Source organism: Lupinus angustifolius, chromosome LG05 (assembly GCF_001865875.1).
Source record: "Lupinus angustifolius cultivar Tanjil chromosome LG05, LupAngTanjil_v1.0, whole genome shotgun sequence".
Classification (NCBI taxonomy): domain Eukaryota; kingdom Viridiplantae; phylum Streptophyta; class Magnoliopsida; order Fabales; family Fabaceae; genus Lupinus; species Lupinus angustifolius.
Window position 1 is genome coordinate 21,846,956 of NC_032013.1, and position 16,967 is coordinate 21,863,922.

Genomic DNA, 16,967 nt, shown 5'->3' on the forward strand with positions numbered 1-16,967 from the left:
TTAATTCTTGAAGTGATATTTGTTGGACGGGACAATCATATATTCAAAATGGTTAATTCCTTATCTTTAGTAGTACCCAAAAAAGGCAATAATGCATGCCAAGCCATCCATGATTATGATAAAGAAAGAAAGAAGAAACCAACAAAGAAAATGACCTTGAAAACATGATGTCCATACTTCAAAAGTAGAGTAAACGACATGGAGAAGACAAACCCTACCATTTTCTCACTAACCTCTGTAGTATGGCATCCAAACTAAACAACAGAAGCATTTCTTGTTTCGGCTGCATAACACACTTTCAACATGTTGTCGTAGACCGTACGTATGGTACAGTAACCTTCACCGACCCTTTTTGCTTTGCCTTTTATTTTTAGTCCTTATTAACTCATTTCTTGTGCATCACATTTTTCAATTTAATCCTTGTACACAAGATTCTTTTATGGAAATTGTAAAGTTTTTTTAATGTGGTCTTTATTATTTATGTTATAATATAATACGATATCGTTTGTTTATTAAAAATGATTGTAATATGTAACCATATTTTCACTTTAATTTGGTCTTTATGTGTTTTTTATAACCATATTTTTTTGGAGATGAAAGAGAGAGGGGAATTGTGCAATTGTGAGGTTTTGAAGCCAAATGTTTATATTTTATGTCTCACAATTCTATCAATCAAAATGTCTTTATATGTGAGACTAGTTTTTAGTTTGATTCGTGTTTGTTGAGGATAGAGCACAATGCGGAAGCACATGATTGAATCAATTGAGAACAAAAGAGAAGCAAGTAAAGGATAAAGAAAATCAAACACAAGATTTAACGTGGAAAAACCCCTCAGTGTGAGAGGAAAAAAACCACGGGCGATCAAGAGCAAAATTTCACTATGTAAAAAAGAAGAGTACAAGAAATCCTCTTATAATGATGAGGACAAATGTCAATATTTTTCTCACAAATACTCTCTCAAATGGAACAAGAATTCTCACCAAGAATGCACTCACAATATATGTGTAAATGAAAGAGATGTGTGTTGTGAATATGATTTTGAAGCCTATATGTGTCCTTTTATAGGCAAGCAAAGTCTTAGTATCTTGGATATGAAGCATTGGATGCTTGGAAAAAAGCCATAAAAGTGACATAAAATATCATTAAAGATAGCCATAAAATAGTCATAAAATTCTTTTAAAACATAGAAATGAGAAGGATCTAACAGTATCTTTAAAGAAAAAATATACTCTCATGCCTCTTTTTGAAGTGTAGGAACTAGGAAGCATAGGGAGGGAAGAGAGAGAAGTGATTGGTGATGTGATATGAAATAAAGAAAGATAAAAAGATGGAAATAATAATATCATATTAGTGAGAGTGATAAGTATTGAGGTTTTTAAGTCAATTGAATAGTGTATGATCTATTTGCTCAAATGATAGAAGAATATATAAAACGTTATTCTTGTATGATTGGATATTGAATGAACTTATAATCATGGAATGGATGGGGGTTATAAGTTTATAAATCATAACTCTAACCTTTTTCAATTTTAGTTCTTTGATTCCAGAATGTAAAGAGAAGAAATATTTTCAACCAAATTAGAAGCTAAAAAATAGTATCATAAGTAATTCCAATAGTCCTATTCATATTAATAAGTCTAACATAGTTCTGTATTTTTTATACTATTAAAAATATTCATTCACTTTTTATGGATAAAAAACTAATCCATTTCACATTCATGACTGCGCCTTTCAACAAATGTCGCTCCCAAAACTCAAATCATTCTTCGGCATAATTCTATATGCTAACACATATTATAATAAAAATAATAAACAATTAAACATAACCGGAATGAATAAAAAAAATACATCAGGTGGAAAACAAATATGATATATATATGGATAAAAAAACATAGTTTAACCCTTTTTTCATAAAATACTTAACTTATAGCATTTAATCTCTTTATTTTAATTATGATTTGTAAATTGGGTTGAATTTTGAATATTGAAGGTTGAAATATGAGGCAAAGGCATGTCCTTTTCGGTTTGCTTTGTGTCTTCAATAATTTTGACTTTACAGGTCAGATGTATGGGCATATGGCCCTAAAAGTGAAAGCTGGTGGTTTTGACAGTTGGACGTGCCGACACCCTATGTATCACTTCAGCCACACACTTTCCATTAATTATTATATCATTCTCTTTTTATGTTTAACTAATGTGTACAAACACTTTGTGTCTGACGATTAATATAACATAGAATTATATATTCAGTTTTTATATATTTCATTTTTTTTCATAATTAGAATATATTTGTTGTATTTAGTGTACTTTATATTATAATTTTTTTGTGTTTATGATAATGTATAATTTAAGGTGAGAAGTTAATTAATGTGTTGGTGATGATTAATTAGAATTATATAATTTTTTTGTAAAAATTAAATAATATGAAGGACAAATTAGGAAGTGAAAATTACACCATGATAAAATTTACACCATGTTTTGACTTTATATATACTAGCGTGTTGACATGCACTGTCGTGCCTGTCAACCCGCTTTCCTATCGTTTGTAATGTATAGTTTGTATTTTATAAATTCAAATATAATTTTTTTGCCCTAAATTTATGGTTGAATTTATTCAATTGGTCTAATATTCAATTTTTCAAATACACTTTTAAAATAAGAAGATAATAAGGATAAAATAAGAAAATAATATTATATGGTTTTTTGGTAAAAATAAAAAGATATTGAGGGTAAAATAGGAAAACACAAATTACACCATGATGGGTGGTTATTTTGTGTTTTCCCTTTATTAATAGTATAAAAGTATAGATATAGTATAAATAAATGTACTTTAATATTCTTTCCCTCAATAATTATTGTTCATAAAAATTGCACGAGTATTCAGTTAAATAATATATTACCAAACCAACATTTTATTGCTAATTATTATAGTTAATGATTCTAATTATATCTCTCCTAGTGATTTAAAATTTATCCATTTAATTTTAAATTACTAATGAAAATTTGGTTGAAATCATGGATTATGTAATAAATTCTTTCCCTGTCCACAACATTGTAGCACCTTTGGTTTCTGTGGTTTAATCACTGGTCACCCTTTATCTTCATCCATAATCAAAATTGGAGAACAAAAATGGTATTTTCTAAGGATAAATCTCTTTCTCACTCAAGGTTTTTTTGTTCATACTCTTTATTTTTTTTTTCCTATGGCCTCAACTTCAACCATACAATTCAATATAATTATATTATACCATCCCTAGCATGTCACATTATTTCTCTAACTTTATGTCACTCAAGTAACTTCTTAGTTCAACCATGTAATTATTCAAAGTTTATTACATAGAGTCCACAAGTTACACAGCATTTTTATATTCCATTAAACATTTATTTTTTCATCAACGTAAAATATTACTGGATACAAATAATTAAGACTATGATGCTCAAACCCCATATATTCAACTATTACACTAAGCATGACTAAGCCTTAATTTATATTTAAATACTAGATACACTTTTGACCATATTTTTACAACCTTATACTTTGATTCTACCATCTACTTTTAATCTAAGGTGACGTGAATATGCGTTACGTGACAAGAATTTCGTTTATATTTGACTATAGCAACTGGAAAGTCCTGGTTTTATGCCTACATTGCCACAAATTCAACTTAGAAACTAGAGCTAAAGTATGTAAAAAGCACCGACTTTTAAAACAAGTTAAGTATGAACGTTGCCAACTTAGAACCTAATAACCATATAAACTATGCCAACAATGGCAGAGGGATTTTTGTTTAGGTAAATAATGACAAAGGATTTTTAATCCTAAAGTCATTTTTTTAAAAAGATTTTATCTATACCTTTAATCAGGAATCATGAGTAATATTTATTTTGGTTTTTCTATAATATTATCTCATATAATCGATAATGAAGGAAGACATATACAATTGTATACACTATATGATGATTAAGTTCAAGAGTCATGTTATGAAATTATGAGATATGAAAAAGTTAAGTGGAAGTTGAGATAAGAGACGAATATCACTGAAAAATAATTTGGTTTTATATCGAGGAGGTAGAAGATGAAGCTATATACTTGCTACAACAATTGATAGAGAGATATTGAAGGAACCAAAGGAACTTGTACACGGTCTTCATTGATGAGGTGAAGGCATATGATAAGGTGCCTAGAGATGTTGTGGAAATCTCTAGAGAAAAAACATGTTTGAATTGCCTACATTCGGGCAATCATAGATGTGTAAAAGTGAGTCAAGACCAACACGTTAACACAAGACGAAGTCTCAGAAGATTTTTTTATGTTTAGATTGGCCTTAGATGTGCTTACTGAACATATCCAATAATCGGTGTCACAATGCATGTTCTTTGCGGATGATATTTTCTTAGTTGGAGACTCGAGAGAGAGGAATTAAATGGAGAGTTAGAAATGTGGAGACAAACTTTAGAAGCACATGACTTTTATATAAGTCGAAATAAGACCAACAATATAAAGGTTGTAGGTCATATAATACCACAATTTAGTAGATTTAGGTATTTTGGATCAATCATACAAGACAATGAGAAAATGACAAAAATGTAAATCATATGATTCAAGTAGGTTAATTGAAATGACAGAGTTTTTCAAGTATCATATATGATAAAAAAGTATCACTCAAACTTAAGGGAATGTTTTATTACACCACTATAAGACTTGTAATGTTATATGAGACGTTGGGTGGTAAAATATCAATAAGATAATAAACTTCAAGTAGTAGAGATGAGAATATCACATTGGATGAATGAACACACTAGACAAGATAAGATTAGAAATGAATGCATTATGGAGAAAATTAGAATAATTCATATTATAGAAAAAATAATAAAATTGAGCCTTAAATGATTTGAACATGTGTAGAAGATAGTAGAAGCCCCTCGTAAGGATAAAAAAATTATAGACGAAATAATTAAGAAAGACTTAAAAATCAAAGTTATGTTAATAAATATTATTTATGATAAAACATTATGACTTTGTTTAATGCATAAAGCCAACCCTTCCAAGTGGGATTATATACTTTGGTGTTATTATTCAAACCTCTACCAATAATGTTTTTTACATATATGATGGAAATCTATAAAAACTAAAAATGCATGGTAAATATACTTCATGTGGCAATGACCTTGAATAGGTCCACAAAGAATGGCAATAATCTAACCAAGCCCCACCACCATTTGGAATGAGTTACCTTCACATATCACACACATCAAAGTTCAAACACCGACCAAAATATGACCTTTTGGCCTCTTTTAGGGTAGCTTTGAGTGCCCTCTTTTGAAAGAAGCAACTTCTTAAATGCCCACATGTGAACATAACCCCTTTCCTCAAAGGGCAACCTCTCACATTAGTTTTATTATTATTCTGCTTTAGTGCTTTTCAACCATCACAACTTAGCTATATAAACAAGCTTGCTCACTTGCTCAGTGTATTAAAAATCAAACAGGAATTAGTGGTCCACCTTTCATTATATAGGAAAGTGCAAAAGGATAAAGGGTCAAAGTCCACTTCCCCTATAATATCATAACCAACCTTCATTTAAGAACACATGCTACCTTGCCTTTAGGAATCAAACATAAAAATAAAAGCCATCAAATTAAATGCTATAACCAACTGATTTCTGAAGCCACATCTTCTGTCTCAATTTGTACCACTACATGTACCACTGGTTTCTTATTGATTAGAAAAGTAAAATAAGAATTAAATATATATCAACTTTATATTTTCTGACCAATAGTAATGAAATGATTCATGAAGTGACACACATATTAGGACAGAAGAAATTCTACCCTGATTTCTAATCCCAAGACCAAGTCAGCTTTTCAAACTTCTGCCCAATACATATGCCAATTCCTTCCCAACACTCTATCACTTGTATGGTTTTGGTCTTCATGGTAGTGTGAACAGACCAGAATAAAGTATATGTTCTGTTGTATTTATAAAACATGTTCAACATAGATCAAAATACCCTTCTAACATGTCTCCCAAATGTTACTTTAAGTAAATAAAAAGCATGGAGGATAACAAAAAATGGGAACTTTTATTGATTAAATGGCTAAGACATGGAAGAAAAAAATAATAATAATAACAACATATTCACCTTCCTTTGACTAACTCAATAAGTAGTAGGTACCCACCATTTATCTTATCTCCCTCAAAGGCTTCAACTGTTTAGTATATATCATAACATATATACATGTACCTCCCTTTCCTTCTGTCTATATTTGTCTGTCTTAAAAGTAATTTAAACTCATAATTGAATCAATTATACATACAAAAACATCTTTTTTGGTTTTTTTCCTTTAAACTTAAAGAAAGTAGTGATACAAGAACAGCTGACCAAGTGAACTGAAATGAAGATAAAAAGGAACTTCACAAAGGGAGTTGGGAGGAACATGGAACCAAAGAGCAATGAGGAATGAATGAATAAATAAAAATGCATAAAGGTACTAGACTATCTCTTGGTTCCAATGGCATTGGCTGCTTAAGATTATTATCTGGTTTTTGACTATGTCACAGGTATCAGGTGATCGTTTTATGGTGGGATCGAGAGAGAATGGAAGAACAGGAAGGACTTGTGAGCTTGATTGGAGGTTTTGGCAGTAAGAAGAAGGGGAATGCAAAAGATAACAGAGAGAAGCAGTACAAGTCATAAGTTCTATAAGCTGTAATGCCTCACAGAGTGTTCCAACATATCACGACTAGGGCATACGATTTCCTTCACTCGATTTCCGTTTTTGTATATCTTGAAGGTTGGCACAATCCTAACATTCTCAGCAGTGGCAATTGTTGGACATTCTTGAATATCCACCTTTAATCAAAGACAAAAACATAGCATGCATTAGAGAACATAACGTGAGCTATATGTCAGTCAACTACATTGAGAGAAAGGGATAATGTAAAAAAAACACTTCAATTTTGGGTGATTTGAGTTACCTTGAGGAATTTAATCGATGGATACTGACCACATAGTGTATCAACGTATGGCGATATTTGCTTGCATTGCGAATTCGATGCAATTTTAAAATGAACAACATACACACCTGTAAGAATTAGACCAAGTATGAGGGAACTCGAAATTTAATAGCTGCCTAAAATGAGCTGTGGAAAACACCCCTTACTATTTGACTACCTGGTAAAGATATTGCGGCTCTAAACTGCTCAAGACCTGATACTTCTTCCACTTCACCACAAAATTTTAAATTGCATACTTCTTCCCCACGCGATTTCTTCAGTGCAACTTGTGCATGAAAAAGAGCTTCTGCAACTTCATTGTCGTTTGGAAGTTCTCTCCGCAGGACCTCATAATCTTTCACAGCTTCTTCCCACTTTTCAAGCTGCAATTAACATCAAGATAAGATATCATTAATCTTTATGACAAAATTACAGTATCGGTGTATCATACAGAAAAAGAAGTCAATTTACCTTGCTGTTTGAAGCTGCCCTTCGAAGAAGGGCTTTTGTGTAATTTGGTTGGATAAGTAATGCTTGATTGGAATCTTCAATTGATCTTTCCCATTGTCCAAGCTTAAACCAACAAGCTGCTCTATTGCAATATAAAACGGAATTTGAAGGGTCCAGCTTCAAACCTTCCCCATATGCCGAGCAAGCTTCAGTGAACCTTTCAGATTTAAAAAGATTGTTGCCATGCACTCGAGCTCTTGCTACCATCCTTACATTGTTGAGCAAGACAGCAACTTCAACATTTCGGGAGTCAATCTGACTGGCTTTCTCTGCTGCCGTAACTGCATTCTCAAACCTGCAATACAACAATCATCCATTTTTACTCTCCTACATAGACCTTCATTAGGAATCTGATTAAGCTTTATAGTTCCAGAACTCACCTTCCCAAGGCCAACTCAATCTGAGCTCTGATAAAGTAGGAATAAGCCTCAGAAATCATCCCAAAAAATCTTGCTTCTGATGAGGTACTAGTATGCCGTTCTGATTTGAGAGATTGCAATAATATTGATTCTGCATCATCAATTTGATGGAGCTTCAAAAGGGCTTCAGCTCTACACATAAAGAGCTGTAAATTCAATTTCCAACAGGTTCAGACATTTTATAAACACTTCCATAACATACTATCAATTCAGACATGACATTAAAATGAAAAATACCTGAGGACAAGAGTCGGCTCCAGCAGCAATAGCAGCATCAACTTCCCTCAAAACACTTCTCCAATCTCCTACCCTCCTTACATCTGCACATTTGCTTATATGTTTTTCCACCATTTGCAACTTCTGCATCTGAGACGGATCCGGATGCAACCCAGGATGAGATAAATGCTGCCTAGCATTCTCAACTTGTCCTAGCCTGTGACATTACCACTTCTCATATCAATACAATTCCATATACGGATGAATGCAAATCGAAATAAAAAAAAACTTGCACACTTGTAATATTTGCAAATAGCCATGCCATTCAAATGATCCAATCTAACAAATAACAGCTGTAAAGTCTTATAGAAATAACTCTGAAAAACTACCTTGAAATTTAATTAAAATAAAAAAGGTAAATAACAGAAATAACTTCAAAATTAAACAGAACTATTCAACCATAACCAACAAATGTTCTTGTTCCATTTTACAAAGACAAACCCCACCAATGCACCAAGTCACACTTCAATGAAATCAATCAAATCCACCAAATGGACTTGCTCCATCTTACAAGGAAGGACAAGAACCACTCCACCAGGTCACACTTCAATTAAATCAAAACAAGAGTCCAAGTTGCAAGGAGCCTCAATTCTCCTGAACAAGATCTATCTGTTGCCCGTCTTCCCGGCTCGACTCAGATTAATCTAGTCCAAAATAACTTCACACAAACAAAATCGAAACATGAATGGAACCAATGCTAAGTTACCTGAGGAAAAGAGTTGCTAAACGGTGATGAGCCCTGACATAATTAGGATCCAACTTCACAGCCTCCTCACACTCCCTCACTGCTTCCACCAACCTTCCTAACCCCGTCAACGCCGCAGCACGGTTGCTCCGATAAGCGGCACTCCCCGGAGACAACGAAATAGCCCGATCATACAAACTCAATGCCTCCACAAAATGCCCCCTCTTATAATTCTCATTCCCTAATCTCTTCAACTCCTCCGGATCCAAACTCTGCACTCCTTTCTTCACCATCTCAGTACTCCCAATCCCAACACCCTTCACATTCCCCACACCCAAAACCTCTTTCCCACCCCGCATTATGCTCCCATGGCCATAATTCCCCGTACCCATTCCCAAAACATCGCTCCTCGAGCCGCGATTCACGGTCATCCCAGTCTTCACGATCCGGCCAGAGGGGCATATGTTTCCAGTAGGAAGCACATTCAAAACCGGCGAATTCACACTCTGGCCGGAGTAAATTAACGGGGCAGCGGTTCCTGAATCGGATCTTGCATGACCCGATTTAGAACCGCTTCCGCCACGAGCATTGCTCGGACTATTCTCACCGGAACCGGAAAGCTCACCGGAGTTGTTAGTATTACAAATAGCAGGTGCAGATTCAGATCTTTTAGGAACCAAATTTTTCCCAGTTCTACCTCCAGAAAAAGATCCAGAAGAACTTGAACTACTACTAGCAACGGGTCCAGACCCAGGTGCACGGGTTCGTAATGGTGAAATGGGTGAACCCAGATCGAGTTCTCTGAAATCAGGCTTGTTGAACTCGCCACAGTTCACTGAGTCACGGAAACGATCGGTTATCGAGTCGTTCGACACAAACCCAACCACATCGGAAATGGGGTTACCTGAATGCGACATTTTTCGATACCCTTTTGATGAAAGATGAAAAGGGTCGCTACAAAATTGAATCTTTTGGCTCAACACTGTCTATGTATAAATCTATGAGCAATGTTTGAGGATGAAGGTAAGCATAGATAAGAAATGAAGAAGGAAAGAGAGAGAAAGGAATGGGGATCTTGTGATTATAAAAGGAGGAAGTAAGGAATGAATGTTAGAGAGAGAAAGAAAAGTTGAAGTTTTTAATTTTTGTAAGAGAGTGAAAGGGTTACTAGTTACTATTACTATTACAGTGTATAGTTAAAGAGAGAAAGAGAGGGAAAAAAGAAGAAGATGAAAGAAGCTTTTATTTCTTCATCTTCTCCTTATTCTATCTACTATTGCTTCACCATACACCTTTTACTTTTCTTTCTACTTCTCCCTCTACCTTCTTCACACACATTATATTTATTTCTCACTCATCAATGTCTTCTTATTATTTATTAGAAAAAATATGTACGTATCAGTTTAGTTTTATGTAATATTATCGTATTATTTATTATTCATATTTAATTATTATTAAATCTTTAAATAAATTGTAAATAATATAATAATTATGTATATTTATATTACACATGAGTGGTGATCCACTTTTTAAATTTACTCCTTATCTTAATACTCAATTCTAAGAACATCTAATAATTTAGATCTACTCACTAATTAAAACTATTAGATTTCCTTATGATTAATGGTTAGAATTGAGAATAAGTTTAAAAGTGGATCCTCCTCTTATTTAATATCTATCTATAAACTTTAATTTGGTCTTTATTCATCCATTGATGAATGTTTAATTTGCTCTTATATCTTATTAATTTTTAATCATTAATCTTAATTTTGGTTTAATGTATATCATATAGACAAAAACATGTATGGATAGATAGTTTATAAGTTTTATACACAATTGTTGTATAATCTATTATTTATATTAAGTTATTATTAGATTTTTAAAAATATCAATTAATAATAATAATATAATGACTATTTATAAATATGTATAATAATGAATAGATATTACATTCTCCCAAATGTTACTAGCAAAAACAAATGAGTAAGTATACAACAAAAACAATCTCACTCTCATCTCTTATTTATGTGATAAACATTCTCTCAATGATAATGGTTAATGAATACAATATTAAAATCATTAAATATAATTCTAATAAATATATCATTCTCAATATTAACTTTAATTTCATAATCATTAGTCACTAACTATATGCACCTCTAAAGATATGCGCATCAGAGTAAATCTATTTTTCCATATTTTGTGTCACTCTACATGTCATAAGTTAGAAAAATATTTAATAATTAAATTTTAACTTAAATATATATTTTTTGACCAATCACAGATCTATGACACATGAAATGACACAAACTGTGGAATAACATATGATTAACCGATCGAGGGAAAATTGAGGCGCATAGCAACCTTCCAAAACTCATCACCAAAAAAATTCAATGTATCATGTACATCTCACGATATCACCTGTGACCACACTCAACAAGTGGAGCCCACCTACAACTCACTATTTTACATTATACAACTTGCTTTATTTTCTCTTTTTATATTTTCCCCCATTTTTTATCATTATAATTTATAATATTTAATTATAAAAAATTACACTAATCCTTTGAGATAAGATAAAACTACACTTTACTCTACTATGAACAAAAAAATTACACTCTACTACGTGTGTTTAACATAACCACATTTCTTTTAGAGATATTTGGACAAAAAAATTACCTTTAACTTATTATTAACTATAATAACATTTAAAATTTTACAAAAGAAACCCTCATTTATCATACAATTAATAATCATCTATTGTGTCATTGCAAAGAATCCTTGTTTGTGTTACAAATTTGGCCGAAAATAATATTGGTGAAAATTAAGAGAGCAATTAGAATAAAAGAGGTTTAACTTGAATTATTATATTTATCATTCTTCCTAAATCAATCATTTTTCTCAAACTCAAATTTCAATTTTAAGTTCAATCCTTAAATTACTATAAATTGACCTTAGTTATTCAAAAGAATTCCTGAGTTTTTAGTCCCTAATTTAATTAATTGGTCCAATTTTAATTCATGTAGATGATATATTATCAATAAGTTTGTTTAGTGGTGTAAGGTCTTGTTAGATCCACAAAATAATAAAAATATCAAATGTACAATTATTGAGAGCAATATTTGTTGGGAGAAACATCTACAGTTCTACACACCCAAAAAAAAAGTGAAGAATATAATTGATAGCACAAAAAACACATTAATTAGTAACCTCACTAGTTATTATGATAGTCACTAATTATTATGATACATGCATGATGATGTTAGTCACATCATTACTATGGGCTGAAACCAAAATTTTGGAAACACAAGAATATAAATTCTAGGAACTAAAACTAAATTTGATCTATTTTAGAGATTAAAAGCATAATTAAGAAGAAGAAAAAATTATATAGTCTTATATTACAATAATTACATTCTAAAAAAATCTCATAATAATTTTAAATAAGTTCATAAATTTTCAGCTACTAATTAAAAGAAAATATCTATTTTTTTTATCTTAAAGCATACATTTATTATGTCATGAAAACATATATTATTGCATGAACTGGACATACTCCATCAAAAATTAATTCGATTATAGTTCTATCTCAAAATTTTGAATTAACACCAAATTATTTTAGACCAGCAGTCTGTAGATCACAAATTTATTAATATTTTTTATTTTCATAAAATTTATATACTATGTGATGCATAATATGTTCATAAAAAAATGATTTTATATTATCATCCAATGCAACTAACCAATTTTAGTCAAAGGTCTCATATATTCACTCTTCAATCTTGTTTTAACGATATTCTTCTCATGGCCCTATGAGTTGCATTTGTGGAAATCAAATATACTTGATTGAGTGTGGGGTCAAATATTCATAATTAGCTTTTCCATTCTTTTTTTTTCTTCAAGCAAAAAGAGTGGAACAATGAAATACTCATTGAAATTAAACCATATGGGTGCTTGTATTTGTAATCACCAAGTATATCATTTTGTACTCCATGTTCTCAGCACCTCCATAAGTATACATTCATTGTGGGTTGATGTATTGTATATATTTATGTTTCATGATTTTGTATTCAATGGTTAACTAACATAGTTGTATTTTACATGATCTTTCAATTATGCACACAAACTGATAATGTTACTTGGTTCATGTGTCATGTTTATTGTCATTTTCATTTAAATGCCCTCACATGATGATTTTCAATTCCTGTTGCTGAAAGTGGTGGTCATTCATCCATTACCTTCTCTTTTTTTTTTGTGCACTATAATTTTCTTCCAGTAGAAATCTCTTCAATATTATACTATTCAATATTGGAATATGAGGGTATGAATAAATTTTTAAATTTTAATTTATTCAATTTAAAAAAAAACTAAAAGGACCATTAATTCTTGTTCATGTTACGTGTCTGGTCACAATACTTAACTTTTTAGTACTGAAGAATATCCCAATCCATTATTCTTCTGCTTAGTATTATGTCAACTTCGTCAAACTATCTCATAACATGTACCAAAAAAACCTAGCCCTTCTGAACCTTGACCTATGCCACCCAACCACACCATTTCAACCACCAAAGTGCAGCCAGCACCAGCATGGGCCAGAATATATCTAATAGCAGCAGTGACAGACTCTAAAATTTATAAAAATACAATGCTAAGTATTTAAGTAATAGCTATAGGTGCAAAAGTAATATGGAATTATAGGTTTAAAAATATTACTTAACTATCATATGGTATGAAAATTTTCAAGTTGAGTGGGGTCATTGTCGCCACTATTTCTAACTTAGGTCCCTAGATAGGAGTGCATTTAATATAAAAAAAACAAGATTAGTTAAGTATATTATTATTTTTGATAAACAAATGTCAATATTTTATTGTGGGTGAAACTTGGCCTTTAATATCTTTCACTCAATTCTTTAAACATTCACATTAATCAATGATCGCTGCACCCGTCTCCTAAATATAGAACACAAAATAAACTGAGCACGTCCTTGTTTAAACTTTAAGCTAGAAACATTATTGAAACCGAAAAACCTTAGAGCAAATTATGAAGCTGTTCTTGTCTCAATCACTTTGATATAATGTACCAAAAATAATCACAGGGATCTTAAGTCTTCGAAAGTAAGTAAGTAGGTGCAGTAATTTGTAATAAGAGAGTAAAACAATATGATTTATAATGTTGGAAAAAATTGAGTATAAAAGATAAGAAACTGAAGGTGCATTTTCCTCTACACATACATAAATTTAAGCTGCATTTTTTAGACAGCATTATAGACTAAAAGAGCAATTCCTTGAACATACAACATCTAAAGTGTGATGGAACTAGCTTTCTCAATAAAAAGATTTCATTTCATACACCATGTAAAATCACTCATTGATCAAAACCATGGTTAAAACCAAGTTGGTTTTAGAGCTGCTAATCCTGTTTCTAGTTTGTACCTTGTTTTTTGCCCACAGATTAGTATGTTTAAGAGTTTGATTACCGGTCCATGGGTGCACGTGAGAGAGTTGAATTGGGAAGGTGGCAAATTTAGAATGTCTAGGAGTTTGTGACCTCTCATTTTGTAAGGTACAGTCACTTAAGCCTTTGAGGATTATATTAACCCAACAATCATGGGTGTCAGATCCACCATGTCCATCACATGATAGAGAGAGATAAAAAATTTAGGATAAAAATATGTTATCTCAAACTATGTTTTAATCTATTTCTCCAATAAATAAAAATATATTATATCAATTAAAAAAATTAAATATTTATTATTTTATTATTTTTGATTTAATATCATTAATCTAAGCCATAATTTAATATACAATTTGAGACAATAATCATTATAGCCTTTTGGAAAGGAAAGGGAAGAGGTGGTGAAGTTTGATGATAGCTTTTTTTGTTAACATTCTTGTCCCCAAATGTGTTTGAGTCATAGTTGCTTATATTAATATAGTTTTTAGATTTTGTTGTTACTTGTAGCAATGCAGATATAAGATATTAAGATGAGAGTATTAAACTAGACCCAAAAACTAAAAAAGTTTCTTGACTTTGCTTCTTGGTCACAAATTATAGGCCACCCTAAAATCATGGTTATTACTAATATGGAGAAACTCTTCTAAAGGATGGGTGTATTTCAAAGAGTAAAATGCATACATATGATTATTGATCAAGAAATTAACAGTGATGATTATAATATCAAGCAGTTCATTGATTTGTTTCCTAAGACTGATATAGATACCATAAGTTAATTTGGTATATATCATTTCAAAACCACAATAATTTATCAATATGACATTAGTATAGTGATATAAGGTCTCATTGAATCCTCAGATAGATCAAAAGGTTTAAGGTTTAATTCCTGAGAGCAACACTTGTTGGGAGGAGTAACCCCACACCCCGAAAGGGATTAGTTCTTTATCCGTAAGTTGATTTGTTATACCAAAAAAACAACAATAACTATAAATATTTGATTCAAATAAATATAAATTATAAGTTTTCACAAGCTTGATTCACAATATGCACAAACTCTTCCAATTTTTCAACCTTATAGATCAATCAAATTCACTTTTTACTCTTATCACAACCATTTGTTATATACTTATAGACATATTATCAACATTACAGTCATAAGTTTCTTACTCAACTATCATGACTCAGAAATAGAAAGCTAGTGGTGTTGTTCTAATATATCTGATCAGTTTATAAGTATTCCTCCCTTTTATGATTAAGTCTCAATGATTTTAATGGATAAGAATATATTTGTCATGGAGCTGCAATAACACGTGATAGGCCATGTGGTAATGCAAGAGAAATCATAAAGCTTTAGATGGACTTTGCCAGTGTAAAATCCTTTTCACAAGCTTTTGTATCTATCTATACCTAAAGGGCACAATATAATCTCTTATCCCCTCCTTTATCCTTATCCTTCAACATACATGTTTTTTGATTCTCCTATCTTCATCTTTCTTGAAAGACAAAAAAGATGATAGAATGCACAAATTGTAGGTATACATAGTCTTATTCTGGTAAGCAAAAATATTATTTCCAGAATTTGAATCGTAACTTTTATATCTCTAAGAAACAATTTTAGCATTGTGACAAACTCACCCTAGGACAAGCGAACACAATTTCATTCTTAAAGTTATTAACTCAACTCTTTCCATAAATTTGGTACTTTATTAATAAAAGTAAATACACATTTCAGTCTCTCATGTTTTTTTATCTTACCACTTTGGTTCTTTAAAAATTGAAAAACCTAAATTGGTCTCCAAAAATTAAAATTTTTAATACCGGTCAAATTAGTCCATTTTTAGGGTCAAATTAGCCTTTATCAGGCGTTGTAAAATATGTCAAAATGACTAATTTTATAACTATTTCAAATTTTTAAGAACCATTTTAGGTTCTTCAAGTTTTGAGTACTAAATTGGTAATATCAAAAAACATGAGAGACTGAAATGAATATTTAGTCTACTAAAAATTATTAGGCATTTATTATTAATTATTAAATGTTGGTAATTTCCAAGATGTGATGTGAATAATTTGCCCAGAGATGATAATGGAACTTGGAATGTCTTTATCATGTGAACTAACCTGGAATTATATTAGTATGGATTAATTACATAATTGAAGGAAATTTATGGGACACTATAATCATGTGTGTCAGAAATATTGATGGCTTTATACATAGTTCATCAATTGATATTGACATACCTATCTTTAGGTTTTCATGTCTTGTTATTAGTCCAAAAAAGCAAACAACTAAATGGGATACTTTTCTTTTGGTCCCATGTCTCATGCCCCCTTAGATGAATAATCAATCATGGAATAGTCCTTAGACACATTTTGTACAATTTATAGTGATCTCATATGAATGTTTTGACCCACTTCCTAATCACCACATGTGTTTAAGACATGTAAATTCCTTGAAAACTAACAAGGAGAAAAAACATACAGGCATAACCATGTGATAATACAATGAGTAGATTAATGTTGTTATAATAGGATAAGGTGTTAGGAGTTATTTTTCGTCTTTTGGGACAATGATTTTTGTCAAAGAGTGTAATATTTATGCAGTTTAAAGATTTATATATAGTCACT

The 16,967-nt window shown here is 31.2% G+C and overlaps 1 protein-coding gene and 1 long non-coding RNA gene across 2 annotated transcripts; one reads left to right on the top strand and one right to left on the bottom strand.

Moving 5' to 3' along the window:
- Window positions 666–16,137, top strand: LOC109348110. The gene is made up of 3 exons (XR_002107701.1): window positions 666–679; window positions 8,727–8,740; window positions 16,059–16,137. It is a non-coding gene; the product is annotated as an uncharacterized LOC109348110 (long non-coding RNA).
- LOC109348109 (TPR repeat-containing thioredoxin TTL1-like) lies at window positions 6,065–10,035 on the bottom strand. Its single transcript, XM_019588338.1, has 7 exons — window positions 8,909–10,035; window positions 8,164–8,359; window positions 7,888–8,072; window positions 7,469–7,802; window positions 7,176–7,380; window positions 6,980–7,086; window positions 6,065–6,854 (listed from the first exon to the last, which is right to left on the bottom strand). Exons 1-7 carry the CDS (start codon window positions 9,802–9,804, stop codon window positions 6,702–6,704), a joined length of 2,076 nt encoding a protein of 691 aa, XP_019443883.1. The 5' UTR covers window positions 9,805–10,035; the 3' UTR covers window positions 6,065–6,701.

Excerpts from the sequence above, each read along its gene's own strand:
- LOC109348109 (XM_019588338.1), bottom strand. The coding sequence starts at position 9,804 with ATGTCGCATTCAGGTAACCCCATTTCCGATGTGGTTGGGTTTGTGTCG. Across the intron at positions 8,073-8,163 it reads GAGCCGACTCTTGTCCTCAG|CTCTTTATGTGTAGAGCTGA; the intron begins GTATTTTTCATT and ends TTGAATTTACAG. Across the intron at positions 7,803-7,887 it reads ATTGAGTTGGCCTTGGGAAG|GTTTGAGAATGCAGTTACGG; the intron begins GTGAGTTCTGGA and ends GTTGTATTGCAG.